Source organism: Ranitomeya variabilis, chromosome 5 (assembly GCF_051348905.1).
Source record: "Ranitomeya variabilis isolate aRanVar5 chromosome 5, aRanVar5.hap1, whole genome shotgun sequence".
NCBI lineage: Eukaryota > Metazoa > Chordata > Amphibia > Anura > Dendrobatidae > Ranitomeya > Ranitomeya variabilis.
Window position 1 is genome coordinate 625,176,498 of NC_135236.1, and position 27,164 is coordinate 625,203,661.

At 42.6% G+C, this 27,164-nt stretch overlaps 1 protein-coding gene across 1 annotated transcript in view; it reads left to right on the forward strand.

Annotated features, from left to right (window-relative positions):
• Positions 1-378: 378 nt before the first annotated feature.
• Positions 379-27,164, forward strand: part of APBB3 (amyloid beta precursor protein binding family B member 3) — a 110,460-nt gene continuing 83,674 nt past the window's right edge. Inside the window, exons 1-2 of the mRNA XM_077266129.1 lie at positions 379-535; positions 618-1,013. Coding sequence (XP_077122244.1) covers positions 965-1,013 — 49 coding nt within the window. The 5' untranslated portion in view covers positions 379-535; positions 618-964. The remainder of the gene's footprint in view (positions 536-617; positions 1,014-27,164) is intronic.

Sequence of the window (27,164 nt, forward strand, 5' to 3'; positions counted from 1 at the left end):
CTCTCGCCCATCAATTGCTCAACAAGCACCAGACAGGGTGGCTATTTGCGACATCAGTCAGACCCGAACCCCCATCCCCCCAGCGATGTGCAGCACATGTTAGGTAGTACTTACCATTTAAAAAAAAAAAGTACTATTAAAATATATATATATATATATATATATATATTTGAAAACGGTATTAAAAACATTGATAAATAAATACATTTTCAAGTAATTATTTTGGTGAGACAACAAGCACTTGTACAAAATCTTTCCCACTTTCTGGGTTCTGATAATTTATATTTCAAGCATACATGGTGAGGTTACACTGGAGCAAACAGACTGGTGCAATATTCTCCTCCACTCATCATTCTTCCTCTCTCCTCCACTCAGACTGTTGCAGTCATTCCATCAGCCAACTCCAGCTTTTCGTGTGAGCCGCCTCGCTCGCCCTGGGGACCCTGCAGGTGACACTTCAGGCTTCTAAATATAGAAGGTTTCCCATGGAATGACGTCCCTGTTGCCTACGTAGAGGAGGGGGCTCATTATTAAGGTTTGTATGACTTATTCTATAAGATATAGAATGGAGCGGCTACTGAGGTGCCTGTAAATATTTGGTGATTTCCCCTGTACAGGAGACAGCGCAGCCTTATACTGTGAAGCCTTGTGTCCTCCAGCACTGGAGCATCATTCATCAGCACTGGACAGCTCCACCTCCAATGCAACATCCACTGAGAGCTGCCTCCTGCCTCTCCTCCCAGCCTTCCCATTGCTTTCCTGCTTCGCCTCTGCCCAGTGCACTGCCTGGAATAACACACACAAATGGGTGCTGACTTTTCGCCTCTCTTTGCTGGCTGATCTGGGAAGGAGCACGCACATGACATCTCACTTTCAGGCTTGATTATCAACATCTCAATCATTGGGATACTGTGGAGGTCACACACCCTCAGCCCGTTGTGTCCGAATCCTTGGATCGGGAAAGATGTTGGGGAAGGATTACATGCTCGCTATCATTATTGTCAATTATGACGGTAAGTCGTGTAATGTTTTAGGGCTGGGATTCCCACATAAGAGCTAAGTGCCTGGCGAGGCTTCTGTATCTATGCTGGCTTTCATCATGGCTCCCTGGACCACCAGGTAAGCTGTGTGTGGCCATACAACATGCACAGGACTTGCTATATGGCAGACGTATTGTTCTATACTGTTATGATACTTGCTTCCAGTACTGTTATGATACTTGGTTCCAGTACTGTTATGATACTTGCTTCCAGTACTGTTATGATACTTGCTTCCAGTACTGTTGATACTTGCTTCCAGTACTCTTATGATAGTTGCTTCCAGTACTGTTATGATACTTGCTTCCAGTACTGTTATGATACTTGCTTCCAGTACTGTTATGATACTTGCTTCCAGTACTGTTATGATACTTGCTTCCAGTACTGTTATGATACTTGCTTCCAGTACTGTTGATACTTGCTTCCAGTACTCTTATGATAGTTGCTTCCAGTACTGTTATGATACTTGCTTCCAGTACTGTTATGATACTTGCTTCCAGTACTGTTATGATACTTGCTTCCAGTACTGTTATGATACTTGCTTCCAGTACTGTTATGATACTTGCTTCCAGTACTGTTATGATACTTGCTTCCAGTACTGTTATGATACTTGCTTCCAGTACTGTTATGATACTTGCTTCCAGTACTGTTATGATACTTGCTTCCAGCACTGTTACGATACTTGCTTCCAGTACTGTTATGATACTTGCTTCCAGTACTGTTATGATACTTGCTTCCAGTACTGTTATGATAGTTGCTTCCAGTACTGTTACGATAATTGCTTCCAGTACTGTTATGATACTTGCTTCCAGTACTGTTATGATACTTGCTTCCAGTACTGTTATGATACTTGCTTCCAGTACTGTTATGATACTTGCTTCCAGTACTGTTATGATACTTGCTTCCAGTACTGTTATGATATTTGCCTCCAGTACTGTTATGATACTTGCTTCCAGCACTGTTACGATACTTGCTTCCAGTACTGTTATGATACTTGGTTCCAGTACTTTTATGATACTTGGTTCCAGTACTGTTATGATACTTGCTTCCAGTACTGTTATGATACTTGCTTCCAGTACTGTTATGATACTTACTTCCAGTACTGTTATGATACTTGCTTCCAGTACTGTTATGATACTTGGTTCCAGTACTGTTATGATACTTGCTTCCAGTACTGTTATGATACTTGCTTCCAGTACTGTTATGATACTTGGTTACGTACCTATGTGACATACTTTTTTCACTCTTTATGTTGTAGCACAAGTTATATCAAATATTTACTATTTGTCGTCCATTTCTCCATTCAGCTTGTAACAGTGTTTAACAATGAAGTTTACGATGTGTTTTTACACTGACACACAGAAGAGTCTTTATCGCCACTTTCATTGAGTGATATTTATCTCCATCCCCCCCAAAAAAGATGCAGTCCTAGGAAATCAATGGGAAACACCTGCCAGAAAGGGAGAGCTTGAGAAAAGCACAGAATAAAAGATGGTTTATGAGAGATAATATGGAGATGAATGAGTCCTAGTTCTCTAATATAGCTCCACTACATAGGTTTCTGCCATATAGGACAGTACCGTCAGGTGGCAGTGACAGGGGGCTTTCAACATTGCAGCAACCTGTAACAGCCCCGGGCATCAGTGCTTGGATTCTGTAGAGAATGAGTAACATAAAAGCAGAGGGGCGCATCTGTATAATAAAAATACATAATTAGTGAAAGAGGCATCATACCCGTGGTAATGGCCTCTATTCTTTCCTTCGGTGTTGGTTGGCTGCATCATTGCACTGTGAGCATCACCCCCTGAGTAGAGACCATAAAATGGAGCAGTACATAAAAGGCCCACATCTCTACAACCTAAAAACTTGGATACAGTCAGGTTTTTGGTGACTTTCTTAATGTGGTTGCAGTACATTAGGGGTGGGACCCCATTCCCCTGCAGTATGCTGCAATGGAGCAGCACATAGAGAACTTTGCCCGCACAACCAGTGCTGCTGTCATAGCCTTACACATAACTACTGATTAGAATGGGGGATATGATAACAGACACCTATGTGTAGATGTATCATCATCAGTGCTGCTTACCAACATACTAAAAGGTCTCGATCATCAGGTCTTTGCCACTTAATCTGAGAGCAGCATAATGTAGGGGCAGAGACCCTAATTCCAGTGATGTGTCACTTACTGGGCTGCTTGATAAAATCACTGTTTTATAAGCAGGAGATTATCACTAGAGCAGGAGTTAGCAAATAATTTTCTCAAGAGGCCACATGAGATGCTGTGATTGTTGTCAAGGTCCGAATGAACCGATTCCGCCTATTATTATTGTTTCATATTAATTTTTATCACTGAATATTGAGCAGCATTAAGTCTGTTGACTCGCTGCTATTAAACAGCTCTGTATAAGACAGCCCCCACCACTGATTGGCAGCTTTCCCTTTAAGTGAGTGGCTATAAACCCCTTTAAAGCTGTTTAACATTCATTTCTCTTATGGACTAACCATGAAAAGAAAAGTTAGGTACCGTAATTGCATTGTAAAAGAAAATTACAGCTGGAATCTGCTGATGAAATTGTATAACTTTTCTCAGGGAAGTGATAAACCTGATTCTTTGGATAATTTGATGACTGGAGACTGGGTAGAACTGTTTGTATATCAGTAATGTAATGTAATGACTGTATTTATTACTTTGGCTCACTATTATAGCGCCTGCATGTTCCGTAGTGCTGAAGGTAGTGCTGAAATGAAAGCTTTGACACTTGTCCTCTAATGGGGATCACACCCGATTTTTTCTCGCAGATCATTTTTATTTGTCCTATCATTTTGAGCTGTTCATAAATTGGATTATCTAAATGATAAAAGACGAATGTGGCACAGAACTGTGCGGCATCCAGTGCGCTGTGCGCTCCTCTGCATGCGGATGCGTCTGCACAGACTCGTAGTGTTCTGCTCACATTCGAGTGGCTTTACCATCTGGAGTATTGGAGGCAGATAAGGAGCTTATCGCTTTGTATATAATGTCATTTTGGCATGCACACGGGGCTCTTATCTTTCTGGAAAATCTCTATTCCTTAGAAAGATATTTCTTCTCCATGGCTATCTGATAATTTAGCACAAAGCTCAACTGTCCACCCTCATGTGTGGGTATGAGAGGATAGCAAGTTTTTAATGGTGCAGTTATATTCCCCAGTATAGTGATTTTCCCATTAATAGGGTACATATAGAAATCTAATTCTTTATCATGTCACGGGAACATGTATAGAAGCTGATGTGCAGTACTCGGTGGTGGCCACTACACTGTGTATAGAAGCTGATGTGCAGTACTCGCAGTGGCCACTACACTGTGTATAGAAGCTGATGTGCAGTACTCGGCGGTGGCCACTACACTGTGTATAGAAGCTGATCTGCAGTACTCAGTGGTGGTCACTACACATTGGATAGAAGCTGATCTGCAGTACTCGGTGGTGGCCACTACACTGTGTATAGATGCTGATCTGCAGTACTCGGTGGTGGCCACTACACTGTGTATAGAAGCTGATCTGCAGTACTCGGTGGTGGCCACTACACTGTGTATAGAAGCTGATGTGCAGTACTCGGCGGTGGCCATTACCCTGTGTATAGAAGCTGATGTTCAGTACTCGGTGGTGGCCGCTACACTGTGTATAGAAGCTGATGTGCAGTACTCGGTGTTAGCCACTACACTGTGTATCGAAGCTGATGTGCTGTACTCGGTGGTGGCCACTACACTGTGTATAGAATCTGATCTGCAGTATTCGGCAGTGGCCACTACACTGTGTATAGAAGGTGATGTGCACTACTCGGTGGTGGCCACTACACTGTGTATAGAAGCTGATCTGCAGTACTCGGTGGTGGACACTAAACTGTGTATAGAAACTGATCTGCAGTACTCGGCAGTGGCCACTACACTGTGTATAGAAGGTGATGTGCACTACTCGGTGGTGGCCACTACACATTGGATAGAAGCTGATCTGCAGTACTTGTTGGTGGCCACTACACTGTGTATAGAATCTGATCTGCAGTACTCGGTGGTGGTCACTACACTGTGTATAGAAGGTGATGTGCAGTACTCGGTGGTGGCCACTACACTGTGTATGGAAGCTGATGTGCAGTACTCGGTGGTGGTCACTACACTGTGTAAAGAAGCTGATCTGCAGTACTCGGTGGTGGCCATTACATTGTGTATAGAAGCTGATGTGCAGTACTCGGTGGTGGCCACTACACTGTGTATAGAAGCTGATCTGCAGTACTCGGCAGTGGCCACTACACTGTATATAGAAGCTGACGTGCAGTACTCGGTGGTGGTCACTACACTGTGTATAGAAGCTGATCTGCAGTACTCGGTGGTGGCCACTACACTGTGTATAGAAGCTGATCTGCAGTACTCGGTGGTGGCCACTACACATTGGATAGAAGCTGATGTGCAGTACTCGGTGGTGGCCACTACACTGTGTATAGAAGCTGATCTGCAGTACTCGGTGGTGGCCACTACACTGTGTATAGAAGCTGATCTGCAGTACTCGGTGGTGGCCACTACACATTGGATAGAAGATGATGTGCAGTACTCGGTGGTGGCCACTACACTGTGTATAGAAGCTGATGTGCAGTACTCGGTGGTGGCCACTACATTATGTATAGAAGCTGATCTGCAGTACTCGGTGGTGGCCACTACACATTGGATAGAAGCTGATCTGCAGTACTCGGTGGTGGTCACTACACTGTGGATAGAAGCTGATCTGCAGTACTCGGTGGTGGTCACTACACTGTGTATAGAAGCTGATCTGCAGTACTCGGTGGTGGGCACTACACTGTGTATAGAGGCTGATCTGCAGTACTCGGTGGTGGCCACTACACATTGGATAGAAGCTGATGTGCAGTACTCAGCAGTAATTGCTACACATTTATCATTTGACAGGACAATACTATGGAAAAGCTTATTGACTTTTTAAATAAGTCCATACACCATTTTTAGGGTTTCTTGAATTCAATAAAACAGCCAAAACTATCAAATAAATTGGCTCCTTCCTGTCCCTTTCTGCACTCAGGCCGCATAAGGAATCTGTCAGGCCCTCCTTAACACAATTTTGTTTTGAACCCACATAACCAGAATGGAACATATTGTGGCGGTAACACTGTCCATTCCGTGGTCTCTACATGAGCATCTCCGCATTGCAATTTATAGTCTTTAAAAAAAAAAAAAAAAGCAGGACTGGAGGGGATCAGGAAATCAGCAGAGTGGATATAGGAGCATTAAATGTTCATCAAATCGACAGCCTCCGATGTCCGCACAGCACCAGAGATTAGCTCCAGCGACGTCTGCCAGGGGGGGAAACCTGCGCTGTACAGTGGATTTGTCTGAGGATAGATCTCCAGGGTTTAGTTCGTCTTGTCCTGACTTATACTGCAGACAGGATGTTCACATGGCCTCATATACCGTAAGCGGCTGATCTGTCTATGTAGGCTGCCACCTCTGATACTTCTGTTCAGTTGATACATCTCGCACTAATGATATTAATGTACGCCGCTCATGATTTAGTCGTCGCGCAGCTTTCTCCTGCTGGTTAATCTGCCCAGTCATGCAGCTTATCGATCCAGGGAAAGTACGGCTGCATTACTCACTACTGAAGGGGCTGGTAACAGCATGTCCATTTTTATGCCAGCCTTATTGGCGTCACTGAATTATTATTATGTGCTTATTAGTATGTGTTACTCATAGTACGATCACACTTGAATTAAAGGGAACCTGTCACCCTGAAAATACAGTCTGCGGGCACCATGGTATAGAGCAAGCGGAGTGGAGTAGATTGATATGTAATTTTGTGAGAACATATTTTTAATCATTGAAACCTCTGTTCTTCCTGGGATCTTCAGTCCAGTGGGCGGTCCTATCAGTGACTGACAGCTTTCTTTATATAGTGTACGTAAGGAGTTAGCTGTCAGTCACTGTTAGGATCGCTCACTGGACTATCAGTGACTGACAGCTTTCTTTATATTAGTGTACGTAATGGGTTAGCTGTCAGTCACTGTTAGGACCGTCCACTGGACTATCAGTGACTGACAGCTTTCTTTATATTAGTGTACGTAATGGGTTAGCTGTCAGTCACTGTTAGGACCGTCCACTGGACTATCAGTGACTGACAGCTTTCTTTATATTAGTGTACGTAAGGAGTTAGCTGTCAGTCACTGTTAGGACCGTCCACTGGACTATCAGTGACTGACAGCTTTCTTTATATTAGTATGTAAGGAGTTAGCTGTCAGTCACTGTTAGGACCGCTCTCTGGACTATCAGTGACTGACAGCTTTCTTTATATTAGTGTACGTAAGGCCTCTTTCACACATCAGTTGTTTGCTATCAGTCGCAATCCGTCGAATTTAGAAAACAATGGATCCGGCGGCTAATGCCTCGGGATCCTTTTTTTCTCATAGAGTTGTATTAGCGACGGATGGCCTCACGTTTCATCCGTCGTTCGCTGGATCCGTCAAAAATTGTTTGCCGGTGGCCGGAGATGACAAAGTAACGTTTTTTGCCTCCGTCGAAAAAACGGACAGCAATGGATCCGTCGCAATCCTTAGTTTGCTAGAATGGAAGGCTATGGGCGCCGGATCCGTCAAATGACGGAATCCGGGGACAGATTCAATTTTTTTTTAACTGAGCATGCTCCAATTTTTTTAGGATCCTTTAGCTATCACCCCTAGTCAGATCCGTAAAAAAACGGATCTGTCGCATCAGTTTTTCACAATCTGTGATGGATCCGTCGATCCAACTGACGGCAAAAAACTGATGTGTGAAAGGGGCCTAAGGAGTTAGCTGTCAGTCACTGTTAGGACCGCACTCTGGACTATCAGTGACTGACAGCTTTCTTTATATTAGTGTACGTATGGAGTTAGCTGTCAGTCACTGTTAGGACCGCACTCTGGACTATCAGTGACTGACAGCTTTCTTTATATTAGTGTACGTAAGGAGTTAGCTGTCAGTCACGGTTAGGACCGCACTCTGGACTATCAGTGACTGACAGCTTTCTTTATATTAGTGTACGTATGGAGTTAGCTGTCAGTCACTGTTAGGACCGCACTCTGGACTATCAGTGACTGACAGCTTTCTTTATATTAGTGTACGTAAGGAGTTAGCTGTCAGTCACGGTTAGGACCGCACTCTGGACTATCAGTGACTGACAGCTTTCTTTATATTAGTGTACGTATGGAGTTAGCTGTCAGGCACTGTTAGGATTGCCCACTGGACTGAAGATCTCAGAAAGAGCAGAAGTTTAGATGATCAAAACTCAGGTTTTACTGAATATTTACTCACAACTCCTGTTCTCTAGCATGAGGCCTGCAGGTTGGACTGCATTTTCATGCTGAAAGTTTCCCTTTTCATCCCTTGACCAATTATCTATTTTTTGTATAGCAAAGATGCACAATCCACAGTGCTATGCTTGCTGTCCAAAATACTGAAAACCATACAGACCCAAATAAAGTCAGTAGGGTCCATCAGTGTAGTGGAAAACGGATCCGTCATAGTGTATTGTGCCAGGAGCCATGATGCTTGTATGATCAGAGCCTATTTTTGCACTTCAAATTATTCATGTAGTTAAAGGGTCTGTCCAGGACTTTATATCGATGGCCTATCCTTACTATAGGTCATCAATATCAGATTGGTGGGGTGCAACACCCGGCACTCCCAAGTATCAGCTGTTCCAGCATTGTCCAGCAGTGATCAGTTGCAGAGCAGAACTACACGGCTTCTTTAATTGTATAGTAGGTGAAACTGGTTACAGAACATTCGCCCCTATTCGAATGAAGATGAGTAGATCTGCAGTACTCCGCTGCGGCCACTACACCGTTGACGGAGCTGTGTAATTCCGTTGTGATCACTGCCGGACTCTGCTGTCACCAAGAACAGTTGCGGGTGCCCCTCCAATCCGATATTGATTACCTATATTAACCCCTTCATGACCCAGCCTATTTTGACCTTAAAGGGAATCTGTCACCCCAAAATTCCCCTATAAGCTAAGGCCACCGGCGACAGGGGCTAATCTACAGCATTCTGTAATGCTCTAGATAAGCCCCCGATGTATCCTGAAAGATAAGAAAAACGAGTTAGATTATACTCACCCAGGGGCGGTCCTGGTTCGGTTCGGGTCCAGCGCCTCCCATCTTCATAGGATGACGTTCTCTTCTTTGCTTCATGCCGCGGTTCCTGCGCAGGTGCAGTTTATCTGCCCTGTTAAGGGCAGACGCTGGAAAAGGTCAGAGAGGCCCGACGACGCCCATCAGACCTGAACCGAACCGGGACTGCCCCTGGGTGAGTATAATCTAACTTGTTTTTCTTATCTTTCAGGTAACATCGGGGGCTTATCTACAGCATTACAGAATGCTGAAGATAAGCCCCTAATGGCGGTGGCCTCAGCTTATAGGTGAATTTTGGGGTGACAGATTCCCTTTAATAACCAGGCCATTTTTTGCAATTCTAACCAGTGTCCCTTTATGAGGTAATAATTCAGGAATGCTTCGACAGATCCTAGCGATTCTGAGATGATTTTTTTCCGTGACATATTGGGCTTCATGTTAGAGGTAAATTTAGATAAATAATTTTTGCGTTTATTTGTGAAAAAATCGGAAATTTGGTGAAAATTTTGAAAATTTTTATTCTGTTAAACCAGAGAGTTATGTGACACAAAATAGTTAATAAATAACATTTCCCACATGTCTACTTTACAACAACACAATTTGGGGAAAAAAAAAAATTTGTTAGGAAGTTATAAGGGTTCATAGTTCATCAGCAATTTCTCATTTTTCCAGCAAAATTTACAAAACCATTTTTTTAGTGACCACATCACATTTGAAGTCCCTTTGAGGGACGTACATGACAGAAAAAACCCAAATGTGACACCATTCCAAAAACCGCACCCCCCCCAAAGTACTGAAAGCTACATTCAAGAAGATTGTTAACCCTTCAGATGCTTCACAGGAACTAAAGCAACGTGGAAGGAAAAAATGGACATTTAAATTTTTCCAACAAAAATTTTCTTTTAGCTTCAATTTTTTCATTTTCACATGGGCAACAGGATAAAATGGATCCTAAAATTTGTTGGGCAATTTCTCCTGAGTACACCGATACCTCATATGTGGTCATAAACCACTGTTTGGGTGCACGGCAAGGCTCGGAAGGAAAGGGGCGCCATTTGACTTTTTGAATAGAAAATTAGCTGCAATTGTTAGCGAACACCATGTTGCGTTTGGAGAGCCCTTGTGTGCCTAAACATTGGAGCTCCCCCACAAGTGACCCCATTTTGGAAGCTAGACCCCCAAAGGAACTTATCTAGATGCATAGTGAGCACTTTGAACCCCCAGGTGCTTCAAAAATTGATCTGTAAAAATAAAAAAAGTACTTTCTTCCACAAAAATTTTCTTTTAGCCTCAATTTTTTCATTTTTACATTGGCAACAGGATAACATGGATCCTAAAATTTGTTCAGCAATTTCTCCTGAGTACATTGATACCTCATATGTGGTCATAAACCACTGTTTGGGCGCACGGCAGGGCTCTGAAGGGAAGGAGCGCCATTTGACTTTTTGAATGAAAAATTAGCTCCAATCGTTAGCGGACACCATGTCGCATATGGAAAGGATGCAGTGTATGTCAGGTTGGTGTGTGGTGTGGTGTAGTGTATGTCAGGTTGGTGTTTGTAGTGTAGTGTAAGTCAGGTTGAATGAATGAATGAATGAATGGCTGATATTCATAGCCTGGGAAGATCCATGGGTATTAACTCCTTCTCAGGCTATAAACACTGGCCCCCAGTCGCTGGCTTTCCCTCTCTAGCACCATTTTTTTAAATAAATGAAACAGATATTGCGTTTAAGGCCGGGGTCACATTTGTGAGAAACTCGCACGAGTCTTTCACCTCAATACCCGGCGCTGTCGTCCGCACTTGGGACTGGAGCATACGGTTGCATGTATTTCTATGTAGTTGAATGCTCCGGTCCCGAGTGCCGGGTATTGAGGTGCGAGACTCGTGCAAGTTTCTCACAAGTGTGACCCCGGCCAAACGGAGATTGTGTGTGCGTGTGTGTGTGTCTTTATTTAACTCTTTATGTACCATTTTATTATTTTTATTACTAAACATCAGGCTTGGTATTATCTATCTATAGCTCTATATCTCTATCTATTATCTATCTATCTATCTTTCTTTCTGTGTGCGTAAACATTATTCTTTAATGGAGTATGTAAATGAAGAGGTTGGACAAGAAATGACATCACAATTCTTTTTTTTTCTGTTCAATAATAGATCTTTATTTAGCTTTCAAAAACGCATACAAATCCGCATGAAAAAAACGCATTAAAATCCGCATCAAAAAGGCGCAGATTTTTACCTGCGTTTTCTGCCAAAAGATGTAGAATCTGCCCAGGAAATGCCACAGGCAAATCTGCAACATGTGCACATACCCTAAAGACTGTTTTGCTGCCAGCGTGTTAGTGAGGGTGTTAACCCCTTCCTCTGATGAACCTGTGGTTCTGTTATGGAACAATTATAGAGCATCCATGAGAGCTGTGTAACTTTTTGGAGCTCTGTGGAGTCTCTGCTGTGCTGAGCTGAAAAGCAACAGAAAACATTTATCCTGTGCAGATTCAGGAGGTTTGCTCTCAGGAGAATTTGTGAGTGACTGCTGGAGGAGAGACGGTATCCTGTTCCATTCATATTGAGAGGGATCCCGACAAGCCCCATTGAAGTGCTATTCCGGACCGTATCTTTAGGCTTCAGAACTGTAAGTCTCCGGTGTGTGGGCTTGGCATCGGCCGACAAGACGCTGTACCTTGTCTTCCTGTGGTTGTTGTGGCGCTGAAGATTTTGGGACTGGCTGATGCCGATGCAAATTATATGAATGAGTAGAGACTCACCTCAGGTTAACGGTACCGTAGTAATAGATACCCGGGTATCCCCAGATTAAGTGTTTAAGAACTTCTGTTATATTTATTGTATTTATATGTATTGTTATTGTGGGTTTTGAACTGTTTATACTCAGTGTGCCATCCCAGGGGGTCCCATAATACCACCTCATCCGATTTACAACTGTTTTCTTAGGACCTTGTTTGACCTTTTGGATAGGTACATTTATTCTAAACCTCAGTGTAACACACTCAAAGCGGGAACTTTGAGATTGGTACATTGATTTCATCTCTGGATGAATGAGTGTAATTCAAAGGGAATTTCAGTCTGTTTCCTTCAATACTAAATCTCACTCCAATTGTCATTTTAGTAAAGACAGTATTGTTATTTCTGCCTCAGTCTCGATTTGTGACCCACTGGATCTTATTCGGACCTCTGGTCGTTACAGTACAGAGGAGAAAGGGTCCTGCCCTTGCAGGCTACATGATAATGAGGAAGGAGACCATAGGTTCGGGGATGTACATTAATACATAAATACATGCACATTAATACATGTAGTACTGCTGCTCTAGATTGATGTGTCTAGGATTTAGTTATGTTAATATGAACCTGTCATGTCCCACAACGCTATTAATCTGCAGATATAGGGTTAATCTGCTGTTTAATAGCGTACTAAAGGCATGCGTCTTCCAGGAGGAAATGAACTGTATTCATGCATTCCCCGGCACTGACTGACAGCTGCCTCACCACGATACACTGTAGAGCCGGCTGTCAGTCAGTGCCGGCGTGTGGAAACTGCTGTTGCTGTGATCACAGATCGGTCATACCGCAGCCAGCGCACAGGCAGCATGTAGCACAGCACTGGATCGCAGGAGGATCACTCTGGCCACCAATGATATTCCTTTCTTTCAGGTACACAGAGGGAGTATACAACCGCCCCGAAAGCCAGATCTGAGGAAAAGTTGGTGTGCAGTGCGGTGATCACTATTTTAAATCCACCCTATTGGCGACGATTGGTCAGTAGCTATTGCTCCAAAGTGGTTAATCAGCAGAGGTGACGTCACCGTCACCCCATCCGTTGTGACTGCTGTGATTGGTGCTTTTCTCAGACAGCACCAATCACAGCGTGTCACATTAATTTTTTTTTTTACATTATGGTCACATCACTGTGATTGGCTGGTCAGAATTGATTGGCCAATCACAGCGATTGGTGACGTGCTGACCAGAAATAGCGGTTTGCAGGTAGGCACATTACGCAGCGCAAGTTGGGAAGAGGTTAAGGATCTCACTGGTACAGATGCAAGACAATAATGAGATTTTTGTTGATTCTCCCAAGTACTTAAATGTGTCATTTCACGTGGGTGTCTTCTCGAAGAAATGTAATAATTTCATTACTAAAGAACATAGTTTGCTCTTTTAAATCTCAGCATGCCATGATCTTTCAGTGTTTTCACACTTTTAGAAATAAAACACTTATTTTGACGTATTTTAAATGAGTCATGTTAGAACTTAAAAGGCCGATGTTAGTACTTTCATAATCAGAAGGATGGAAAAAAAAAAGTTTAGTCATCGTGAATTGTTGATGCAGAGAAAGGCATAGAAATCCTCTGATTCTACGAGATACTCAGTAATAATCATCTGTTATTTTACATCTCAGATCAGCTAATGTTAAAGTTTTTTTTTTTTCTTTAATGGCCAAAAAGCAATAAAATAGCAAAATAAGTTATATTTACCTGGAAAATACCCTGCTGGTCAGGCTGCTGCTGTCAGTCTTTTAGTCCTTCAGTGATGACCTATGATCATGCACACGAGCGCTGCTGCCAGTGTTTGCCCACAACCAGCACAGGCCACAACGCCTATTTTACACTTTATTATCATCCTGTTGTTTTAAGAAATTCACTTGTTATTTTACCTTCTTCTCAGCTTTACATTGTAAACCATCATAGCAACCTGTAGTTCCATAGTGTTTGATGGTAAAATCTTCATTTATTTCATCGTAAAGACCCCAGCCCTCCTTCCTTTCCATTATGACAGGTCGGGGTATAAAGTGATAGCCCTATAGTTTGATGGTGTCTGACCCTTGTCTTCTCTCTCCATATACAGTTGTGTGAAAAAGTGTTTGCCCCCTTCCTGATTTCCTATTCTTTTGCATGTCTGACACACTTAAATGTTTCAGATCGCCAAACAGATTTAAATATTAGACAAAAATAACACAAAATGCAGTTTTTAAATTAGGGACTTTATTATTAAGTGGAAAAAAAAAGAAATCCACACCTACAGGGCCCTGTGTGAAAAACTGATTGTCCCCGTCTTAAAACATATGGTAAATTAACTGTGGTTTATCACATCTTTTGGAACCTTAGATCAAATTCCCTAGCCACACCCAGGCCTGATTACCACCACACCTGTTCTCAATCAAGAAATCTCTTAAATAGGACCTGCCTGATAAAGTGAAGTAGACCAAAAGCTCCTCAAAAGCTAGACTTCATGCCGCGGTCCTAGGAAATTCTGGAACAAAGGAGAAACAAAGTAATTGAGATCTATCTGTCTGGAAAAGCTTGTAAAGCTATTTCTACAGCTTTGGGACGCCAGCGAACTATAGTGAGAGCTAATTATCCACAAGTGGTGAAAACATGGAACAGGTGGTGAACCTTCCCGGCCAACCAAAATTACTCCAAGAGCATAGCAACGACTCATCGAAAAGTAAACCAAAAAGGGGCATATAATAAGCAAGCTCTACCATATGATACTTAAAGAAAACTGAAGGAAAATGGACGACTGAGCTGGGTTAAAAATTATCAATTTTTATTCACAAAATATTATATAAATAAGCAAATGCAATAAAGACGAAGACAATTAAAAACGGGAGACGACACCATAGTGCCACGTCCGTACAGGAATTAGATAACAATTAGTTGAAAAACAGTCTATCTATAGAGCTAGGCATTGCAAAAAATAGAGCGCACTACCGATATAACCTATAGTAAGATATAAAAACGGGGTGCAACAAAGCAGCCAACAAAGCAGATGCAACAAAAAAGAAGCTGCTCAAAAAATGCACACCACGCAAAATGAGACAAGAATGATAATGTACTAATACCAAAGGGGAATTTTTATTGACACATAACAACTTCAAAACATGTAAAACATAATTAAAAACAGTACAGTCGTCAATTGGCACATGACCATATCACGTGTGCAAAAATACAGAATACAAGTCTGCAGAAACCGGTATATATATAGCAAGGGTCCCTTTTGGCTCATGGAGCTAGCAAATCTCAATCAAATAGGTGCACCACCCTTATAAGAGCCCAAAAACGGTCCACCAACCTGGGAAAACCAATAGAGCATCAGTGCTCACCTGCAAGGCAAAGCCACTGAAATACAGCAGCGCAAGAAATGGCTGATAGAGTCCCGGGAGGTCCAATGTCCCTGATAAGACAAAAGAGCTAAACATACCCAGAAGAAAGAGGGCGAGCACACCGGTTCCAGACGCAGGCAAGATGTGTGCCAAAAAGAGAAAAACGCCCAACGCGTGTCGCCCTTCTCCGGTGTGCTCGCCCTCTTTCTTCTGGGTATGTTTAGCTCTTTTGTCTTATCAGGGACATTGGACCTCCCGGGACTCTATCAGCCATTTCTTGCGCTGCTGTATTTCAGTGGCTTTGCCTTGCAGGTGAGCACTGATGCTCTATTGGTTTTCCCAGGTTGGTGGACCGTTTTTGGGCTCTTATAAGGGTGGTGCACCTATTTGATTGAGATTTGCTAGCTCCATGAGCCAAAAGGGACCCTTGCTATATATATACCGGTTTCTGCAGACTTGTATTCTGTATTTTTGCACACGTGATATGGTCATGTGCCAATTGACGACTGTACTGTTTTTAATTATGTTTTACATGTTTTGAAGTTGTTATGTGTCAATAAAAATTCCCCTTTGGTATTAGTACATTATCATTCTTGTCTCATTTTGCGTGGTGTGCATTTTTTGAGCAGCTTCTTTTTTGTTGCATCTATAGAGCTAGGCGACTCAATCAGAATAAATTTAAATGGACGCCCACATATATATGCTTATATGTGTATTACTTTATTTTGCATTATGGCACTAAGCACTTTATCTTAAATTCTTGATTTTGTTACAATTTCGAGTTCACTCTTACTATCAAGGTTTCTACATTTGTTTAATTGGTTGCAACTATATATTGATTAGAACTATGTCACTGGGACTATATCTTTTCCTATAAAACTTTTTTCATGGAATATTATCGCTAATATCTCTTATATTGCTTGTATGGAAATACCATAATTTATATTTATTCTCATTGAGTCGCCTAGCTCTATAGATAGACTGTTCTTCGACTCATCAAAGAGGTCACAAAAGACCCCACAACAACATTCAAAGACCTGCAGGCCCTACTTGCCTCAGTTAAGGTCAGTGTTAATGTCCGCACCATAAGAAAGAGACTGGGCAAAAATGGCTTGCATGGCAGAGTTCCAAGACAAAAAACACTGCTGAGCAATAAGAACATAAAGGCTCATCTCATCTCAGTTTTGCCAGAAAACATCTTGATGATCCCAGAGACTTTTGGGAGAATAATCTATGGACCCACTAGACAAAAGTTGAGCTTTTTAGAAGGTGTCTGTCCCATTATATCTGGTGTTAGAAGTAACACAGCAATTCAGAAAAGGAACATTATGCCAACAGTAAAATATGGTGGTGGTAGTGTGATAATCTTTGGCTGTTTTGCTGCTTTAGGACCTGGAAGACTTGCTGTGGTAAGTGGAACCATGAATTCTGCTGTATACCAAAAAATCCTGAAGGAGAATGTCCGTCCATCTGTTCGTGAACTCAAGCTGAAGCGCCCTTGGGTTATACAGCAGCACAATGATCCAAAACGTACCAGCAAGTCCACCTCTGAATGGCTTAAGAAAATCTAAATTAAGACTTTGGAGTCCTAACCTTAATCTGATTGAAATGCTGTGGCATGACTTTAAAACCCGGAAATCCGAAACCTTCCAATGTGGCTGAATTATAAAAATTCTGCAAAGATGAGTGGCCAAAATTCTTCCAAATCATCGTAAGAGACTCATTGTCAGTTATCACAAATGCTTGATTGCAGTTGTTGCTGCTAAGAATAGCTCAACCAGTTATTAGGATTAAGGGGCAATCACTTTTTCACACAGGGCCCTGTAGGTTTGGATTTCCTTTTTCCTTAATAATAGAGACCTTCATTTAAAAACTGCATTTGTGTTTTCTTTGTGTAATATTTAAATTTGTTTGGTGATCTGAAACATTTAAGTGTGACAAACATGCAAAAGAATAGGAAATCAGGAAGGGGGCAAAAAGCTCTGGGATTTCAGAAATCTCATGTACACACTTTTTTTTTTCTGACTGATTTGGAAAAGTGCTAAAATTTTTCAAACTGCAGCTTGTCACTTCTTTCAGCGTTTTTTTCTGCGTTTTTTCACCCATAGAAAAGAATGAGTAAGTGCAAAAATACAGCAAAACCCGCAGGCATCAGGTTTTACTGAATTTTTAGTTCAAAAACCTTAAGGAAATAGCATTATGTTTTTTGGGGGGGCACTAAACTTTATCAGCATGCACAAGAAACAATGAAAACGGCAAAAAAGCAGAAAAAACACGTAAAAAAAATCAACAAAACCTGCTTTTTGAAAGCAGCTTCATTACTGCTAAGAGAGCAGGTTTTGCCTGCAGAAAAAAAAATGCAGCAAAAACGCAACATGTGAACATAGCCTAAATCTTCCCTAGAGGCTGACACATTACCCCACAAGCTTCCAGTAATGCGTGTTAGGCCATGTGTGCACATTGTGAAAACTGACGCTATGAGTAGAGATGAGCAAATTTGATCGGGTTCCCTCTTATTCGGCAAGCTATACTGCTTGCCGAATAAGCTGCAGAGGGAACCCGGCTTCCTGGATTGCGCCAGCCGATCAGCTGATCGGTGTTGCAGTTGCATGTGTTGCGGCTGTGTGACAGTCACGACACATGCATGGAGAACCTGTTTTCTCTTAGTGTAGGTCTGCTATCACTGACAACCGCGTTTTAGGTATTGTTTCTCTTACTGTGGGTAGTGTTCTAATTCACAACAGCACTTTATGAATTGTTGTACTAAGGCCAGGATCACACATGCAAGAAACACGGCCGGGTCTCGTATGTTAATACCCGGCACTGTCCAAGTGCCGGGTGCAGTGCCAGGTATTAACACGCGAGACTCGGACGTGTTTCTCGCATGTGTGATCCCGGGCCTTACTGTGGGTACTGCTATCACTGACAATAGAGATTTAGGCATTGTTGCTCTTATTGTAGGTACTGCTATCACCGACAACAGCACTTTAGGCATTGTTGCTCTTATTGTAGGTAGTGCTATCATTGACAACAGTGCTTCAAATTTTTTTGCTCTTAGTGTAGGTACTGCTATCACTGACAACAGCACTTTAGGCATTGTTGCTCTTATTGTAGGTACTGCTATCACTGACAACAGTACTTCAAATTTTGTTGCTCTTAGTGTAGGTACTGCTATCACTGACAACAGCACTTTAGGCATTGTTGCTCTTATTGTAGGTACTGCTATCACTGACAACAGTGCTTCAAATTTTGTTGCTCTTAGTGTAGGTACTGCTATCACCGACAACAGCACTTTAGGCATTGTTGCTCTTATTGTAGGTACTGCTATCACTGACAACAGTACTTCAAATTTTTTTGCTCTTAGTGTAGGTACTGCTATCACTGACAACAGCGCTCTAGGTATTGTTGCTCTTACTGTGGGTTGTGTTACCATTGACAACAGCATCCATGCTAAAGTCTGAATTGCTTTACCTATAAGTTTTGTATTGTTTGTATACCCTCTTACTATTTGTTTCTATTTTATGGGATATTAGGGGTTACAGACTATTTTTGGCATTTGCTATGCTTTCTCCCTCAATGCTACATAAGCTAAGTCTGATATTCCGTTGTTGCAGGGTTAGATTTAGTTATCATTCTGTTCATGAGGGGCGCCATTGAGAGTTTTTATGTTTTGTATGTTTGCTATTTCATTATGGTTTAATTTGTTAGTTATTTTATTCTAAGTACAATTGAAACTGGCTTTATAGAAAACAACTGAAAATTATTTACAGTATTGTCCACCAGTCACAACAACAAGAATAGTGGGAGCACGAATCCAACCAACATCGTACTTGATATACAAGTGCTTCTCACAAAATTAGAATATCATCAAAAAGCTAAATTATTTAAATTCTTCAATACAAAAAGTGAAACTCATATATTATATATAGACATTACAAGAAGAGTGATCTATTTCAAGTGTTTATTTCTGATAATGTTCATGATTTATGGCTTATAGGCAATGAAAACCCCAAAGTCATTATCTCAGTAAATTAGAATACTTTATAACACCAGCTCATAAAATGATTTTAAAATCCAAAATGTTGGCCTACTGAAATGTATGTTCAGTAAATGCACTCAATACTTGGTCGGGGCTACTTTTGCATCAATGCGGAGTGGCATGGAGGCGATCAGCCTGTATCACTGCTGAGGTGTTATGGAAGCCCAGGTTGCTTTGATAGCAGCCTTCAGCTCATCTGCATTGTTGGGTCTGGTGTCTCTCATCTTCCTCTTGACAATACCCCATAGATTCTCTATGGGGTTAAGGTCAGGCGAGTTTGCTGGCCAATCAAGCACAGTGATACTGTTGTTTTTAAACCAGGTATTGGTACTTTTGGCAGTGTGGACAGGTGCCAAGTCCTGCTGGAGAATGAAATCTCCATCTCCAAAAAGCTTGTCAGCAGAGGGAAGCATGAAGTGCTCTAAAATTTCCTGGTAGACGGCTGCGCTTGGCCTTGATAAAACACTGTGGACCTACACCAGCAGATGACTTGGCTCCTCAAACCATCACTGATTGCGGAAACTTCACACTAGACCTCAATCAGCTTGGATTGTGGCCTCTCCACTCTTCCTTCAGACTCTGGGACTTGATTTCCAAATTAAATGTAAAATTTACTTTCATCTGAAAACAACACCTTGGACCATTAAGCAACAGGCAAGTTCTTTTTTTTCGTTGGTCCAGGTAAGACTCTTCTGGCGTTGTCTGTCGATGCTGACAGTGCGTCAAACTTTTTTTCCTTTTTGTCTTCTGGCGTTGTCTGTTGGTCATAAGGGGCTTGACACAAGGAATACGACACTTGTAGCCCATGTCCTGGATACGTCTGTGTGTGGTGACTCTTGAAGCAATGACTCTAGCAGCAGTCCACTCCTTGTGAATCTCCCCCAAATTTTTGAATGACCTTTTCTTAACAATCCTTTCAAGGCTGCGGTTATCCCCATTGCTTGTGCACCTTTATTCTGCCACACTTTTTTCCTTCCACTCAACTTTCCATTAATATGCTTGGATACAGCACTCTGTGAACAGCCAGCTTCTTTAGCAATGTCCTTTTGTAGCTTACCCTCCTTTTGGAGTGTGTCAATGACTGCCTTCTGGACATCTGTCAAGTCAGCAGTCTTCCCCATGATTGTAGAGCCTACTGAAACAGACTAAGAGACCTTTTTAAATGCTTAGGAAGCCTTTGCAGGTACTTTTAGTTAATTATTCTAATTTACTGAGATAATGACTTTTGGGTTTTCCTTGGCTGTAAGCCATAATCATCAACATTAACAGAAGTAAACACTTGAAATAGATCACTCTGTTCTTAATGACTATATAATCTATGAGTTTCACTTTTTGTATTGAAGAACTAAAATAAATTAACTTTTTGATGATATTCTAATTTTGTGAGAAGCACCTGTATATGGAAGTAAATAGGCATTATCTTACAAATAGTGGCCTCTTTATGTAACCTTAGTGAGGTAAACTGGTATAATAAGGTCTTGTCCATTGTAAAAGACTCCTCATTTGGCAGGTGACTAATGGGTTATAGACAACAGACAGACAACATTTTGAACAATGCTCCAAGTTTATCGTGGAACTTCGTTTTATGTTTTTCCTTATACAATACCACCCAGGCAATCAGTGGTTAACCTGGCCATCCCTGCGCAGCTTAAAAGCTCTTTGACTCGCCAATCAGCTTACGCCAGCGAATATGTGGGCAAACACACAAGTACGCTGCCAATCTGCCAAACAGGGCGTATTTTACACATAATCCTCCAGATAAGAACCTTTATTTTCTCTATTAAATCCTTCTTGCTGTCAGCAACACGGAACAGATTTCTATGTTAATGCTAAAATATATGTTTGGTTTTTTTATACTTTTTGCCCATGAGCCGGCATCAAACTTTCCATATATGAAACAAAATAGAAAGAAAATATGAATTCATAGGAGACAACATTGAGACTTGGACAGTCAGGGATACTTATTGTTTAAGCTGAACATACAGAAAAAGATCATTAAGTGATCAATATGTAATGATGAAAAGATGCTTTTGATGCCCACAAGCCGAGAGATCCTGCTGATTCATCGGCCATCGGGGATCGGATTCCCTGACACAGAGCTTCGTCTTGTGGGACATGGATGTTCAGATGTAACGAGCTGTACTGTTCTAACCAAGGGCAGACACACCATTGGTGCAACCTGTGTAGGCGCCCAGGGTCCCAAGAGATAAGGGGGCTCGCTTCTAGCTCCAAACCAGGTGAAATCGTGCATTATGATGAGCTATTGGACTGCATAGGACCCATAGAGTGTTCTTGAATGGGGCCCTTTTCTGTCTGTGTCCACCACTGACAGACAGCAGCATGTAAATTGCACGATCACCGGTGCTGGCACTCACAGTTGCGCTCCCCCGTTAGTTGATTGTGTGGGATTGATGGGTTACCATAAGAGATGGGTCTTGCTGAAAGCTCCCGTCGCTGCCATCTTGGTACTCCTCTGGAGATTATCTTAAAAGGACACCAAGACTTTCACTATATACTGGAAAAATTAAGGACCAAAGAAGAAGGAAACATCCAGCTCAACGAGATATCTCGTTGAGCTGGATGTTTCCTTCTTCTTTGATCCTTCTACGCCCTGACACAGCGGTTCCGTGCTCCGAGTATCCAGAGATGTCAACTATGGTGAGCTGGACTTTGCTTTGCTCTATTAAAAATTAAGGACGCCATCATTTTTTTGAGGCTGAGGAAACTTATACAGATTGTTTTGACTGTAATTATCATTATTATACAGTCCACAGTGAATGCAGTTGATGTCTTCATATCAGAATTATGGGCTGCAGTCATGTATCACTAATAATCTTAATGATTTGTACAATGTGTTTGTAAAAAAAAAAAAAATTCTGTCCGAGACTTTTTGATCAGCTGACCAGAAAAACTAAAAAGTCAAGTTGGCCTTCCGGGTGAGCACCCTTTGCCTTCATTATCTCTAGGTACACTTGCACACAGTTTTTGATAGAAATCGACAGGGAGGTTGATCCAAACATCTTGGAGAACTAACCACAGATCTTCTGAGGATATTTAATTGTACAAATTCTTCTGTCTCTTTATGTAATCCCAGACAGACTTTATGATGATGAGATCTTGATTATGCTGAGGATAATTCTTAATGACATTGGCTGTATGTTTGGGGTCATTGTCCTGCTGCAGAATAAGTTCGGAGCCCATCAGGCTACTATACGGTATTACAAGATGGGTAAGGGTCTGCCTGTATTTGTCAGCATTGAGGACACTAGGAATTAGTCAATGTGGAGGACCATAGACATTTACCTTAGGCCTCATTCACACTTCCGTGTTTCCTGTACATGTGGTATGCATTCTTTTCATGGATGCCACACATACCCATTATAATCTATGCTGCTTTTCATATTTCCATGTTTTTACACGCACGTGTGATCGTGTAAACCACATAGAGACATGTCCGTTTTTTACCAGCAGCACGGATGACAAGGGCCAATACAAGTCTATAGGTCTGTCTGTGTCAAATACGTACAGCACACGGATGGTATCCATGTGCCATCCGTGTGCTGTGCGTGTTTAATATTGCAAAGTATAGGAGAAGCACTTTGTAATTTATTTTTTGTTTGCCATATCATAAAAAAACTGATGCACACTGACTCAAAACACTGACGACACACTGACCCAAAACACTGATGACACACTGACCCAAAACCCTGATGGCACACTGATCCAAAACACTGATGACACACTGACCCAAAACACTGATGAGACACTGACCCAAAACCCTGATGGCACACTGATCCAAAACACTGATGACACACTGACCCAAAACACTGATGACACACTGATCCAAAACACTGATGACACACTGACCCAAAACATTGATGACACACTGATCTTAAACACTGATGACACACTGACCCAAAACACTGATGACACACTGATCCAAAACCCCGATGGCACACTGACCCAAAACACTGATGACACACTGACCCAAAACACTGATGACACACTGATCCAAAACACTGATGACACACTGACCCAAAACATTGATGACACACTGATCTTAAACACTGATGATACACTGACCCAAAACACTGATGACACACTGACTAAAAAAACTGATGACACACTGACCCAAAACACTGATGACACACTGATCGTAAACAATGATGACACACTGACCCAAAACACTGATGACACACTGATCCAAAACACTGACGACAAACTGAACCAAAACACTGATAACACTCTGACCCAAAACACCGACGACACACTGATCCAAAACACTGACGACACACTGATCCAAAACACTGACGACACACTGACCCAAAACCCTGATGGCATACTGATCCAAAACACTGATGACACACTGACCCAAAACACAGATGACACACTGACCCAAAACACTGATGACACACTGATCCAAAACCCTGATGGCACACCGATCCAAAACACTGATGACACACTGATCCAAAACACTGATGACACACTGACCCAAAACACTGAGGACACACTGACCCAAAACACTGACGGCACACTGATCCAAAACACTGACGGCACACTGACCCAAAACACTGTGCTCAATCAACTATGCAGGCAGTCACCAACTCCAGCTGTAGTCTACAAAAAGCTGACCTGCTCCTCTGAACAGTATAAAGCAAGTGTGAACAGGAGCAAGTTGTTATCTGATACCTTTCTGAGTATTGATCTATCTCCTATCTGTCTGTCTATCCCCTTATATGTTTATCTGGGATCTGACGTGCCGCAGCTGCACTTGCTCAGTAATCACAGATCAGTCTCTGTTTTGCACGCTAGGCCCGTGCACAGCATGATCCTGACATGACGTGCCTTGTAGCTAGGAGACGGTTTTCCAATTTTCTAATAGGTTTTAAGCTGCAGCGTGTCAACATGATTGAGTTTAGAAGGGAAGGCAGCTAACCTTCGTGTATTTTTAGCTTTGCTCTTTAGATGAGCAGATACAGTGACAATTCTCGGAGGAGCGTACTAGGTGGGATACTTGACTTATCAATATCTTGGTGTGAGCCGTCCTTGTTTCCATTAAGATCCTGAATCTTCTGCACCTTAGTAAACCAGGCAGCATACTGTGACTGGGGAGAAATAGTTCTGTTTTGAGATCAGCCTTATGTTAGCCAATTTGTTTTTCTGCTATATGGAATTACATACTATCCAACCAGGGTCGGCCTGAAAGAGGCTTTCCACCTATTCAGAGGTGCTAAGTGTCTGACCTCCGGGATCCCACTAAGTGGCCACCCCCTGATCCTGAGGGTCCCATGTTTTTCATTTGAATGGAGAAGCAGCCAAGTATCTACACGACTACTATAAAAAAAAGTTATGGGTCTGTCATAGATTGTCAGGTATTGCACTCGGCTATCTACATCTGTCACATAAACACAGTGAGCCGACAGTGCACATGCTCGACTGCACATCGACTCACAACGATAGACTGCCGTCTTTGTGAATGAACTTCCTGTCATTCACAGCCTCATCACCAAACCTGTGAATGGGTGAAAAGGGTTAATTCTTGGAAAAATCCCTTTAAGGTGTGCGATGCCTCTGATGAATAGGGCAATATAGATGCCCGAACACTGCTGGTTTATGCTAAAAATTTGTATATCACTGTTATGATATTATTTTACTTTGAGGCACTGTATGTTGCTATTATTTGAGCACTGTATGGTGGTGGTTATTTTTTTATGTCACGGTTTCATCAATCACTGTGGCTTAGGGATGCTGTGAGTGACAGCTCAGACGACCTATAGGATTTGGAGTGTGCTAGACTGTCAGTACTGTGACTGACAGCCCACTCATCCAATCTGAGGCTTGGGTTGTGCTGGGCTGTCAACATTTTGATTGGCAGCCCTGCTGCTCAATCTGGCCTATTCTGTGGGCTTTCCTTGTCGTGTTACGTTGCTAGCTTTTTAGCTGGCTAGCTATGAGCAGACCATTGTCAGCTGCAGCTTTGCTCAGTGATGTGTGTTCTTTGCTGTGTGTTTGATTTCCTGATCTTGTTGCTGGACCTTGGATTTGACTATTCTTGTGTGTAATCCCTTTTGCTCTTGACGCTCTCTGACCTCACGTACCTGACGCCGGACTTGGCCTCTATCTATATGTTTCTCTTATCCCCTTATCTTGAAATACACTCCTGACATTTGACCCTGGACTGTAACTTAACTAAGCCTTTGTCTTGCCCCACTGTACTATGAGCCCTCCTGGTGTCTTACCTACCTTGGACCCCCTGACTACCCTGTATCACGGCTTGTCCATGAGTAATGACTCATCGTCATATTACAGTTGACCCGTTGCTATGTTTTGCCATCATGGATCTCATTTACACACTTCATGATCATGTGGCGAACCTGACTCAAGTGATTCAAGATTTGGTTGAAAAACACCAGAACCTTGAGATCATGTGCATTTTTCTGAAAGAAATTATGTTGTTGGGAATCGTGAGTTAAGGGAATCGCTGTTAAAGGGAACCTGTCATCCCCCCCCAGACGTTTTTAACTAAAAGAGCCACCTTGTGCAGCACTAATGCTGCATTCTGCCAAGGTGGCTCTTTTAGTTCGGGTCCCTTCCACCGCTGAAAGAATCGTTTTTATAATTTGTCCCTCATACCTCTAGTTTGTCAGGGGGGGCAGGTATTTCCCCACTGACACAGACGCCTCACAGCCATCAGTCATTTCCTCTTTTCTTCAGGGCGCCGCCTCCTCAGTGTTCAGTTATTTACCCGGCGCCTGCGCTGTAATCTTTTTTCTTGGGCATGCGCAGTTAGCGCTGCCTGTCCACTGACATCACATGATGTCTTCCTTCTTGTGCCTGTGTGGACGCACTGCCCGAGATCCCGCCCCGCAGTCTCTTCTGATTTATTCACACTGCGGTGCTGGGAATCTTGGGCATGCGCAGTACTTCTCTGCGGCTCTCTCTCATCTACCTCCGCCTCTTTCCTACTGTGCAGCGTCATAGGAATAGTCAGATATCGTCAGGGAAATTAGGCTGCAATAAGTATAGGTCACCCAAGAATGTGAAGGCTAACGCATTGTCCCTCAGTTTTGATTCAGTTTCGCCTCCAGAATCTCCATCCTTTATACTCCCTAAGGACATTGTGATTTCTGTGCTATCCTCAGAGTTGAAAGCTTAAGGTACCTTCACACGAAGCGACGCTGCAGCGATAGCGACAACAATGCCGATCGCTGCAGCATCGCTGTTTGATCGCTGGGGAGCTGTCACACAGACCGCTCTCCAGAGACCAATGATGCCGAGGTCCCCGGGTAACCAGGGTAAACATCGGGTTGCTAAGCGCAGGGCCGCGCTTAGTAACCCGATGTTTACCCTGGTTACCAGCGTAAAAGTAAAAAAAACAAACAGCACATACTCACCTGCGCGTCCCCCAGAGTCTGCTTCCTGATACTGACTGAGCTCCGGCCCTAACAGCACAGCGGTGACGTCACCGCTGTGCTTTCACTTTCACTTTAGGGCCGGCGCTCAGTAAGTGTCAGGAAGCAGACGCTGGGGGACGCGCAGGTGAGTATGTACTGTTTGTTTTTTTTTACTTTTACGCTGGTAACCAGGGTAAACATCGGGTTACTAAGCGCGGCCCTGCGCTTGGTAACCCGATGTTTACCCTGGTTTCCAGTGTAAAACATCGCTGGTATCGTTGCTTTTGCTTTCAAACACAACGATACACGGCGATCGGACGACCAAATAAAGTTCTGGACTTTATTCAGCGACCAGCGACATCACAGCAGGATCCTGATCGCTGCTGCGTGTCAAACGAAACGATATCGCTAGCGAGGACGCTGCAACGTC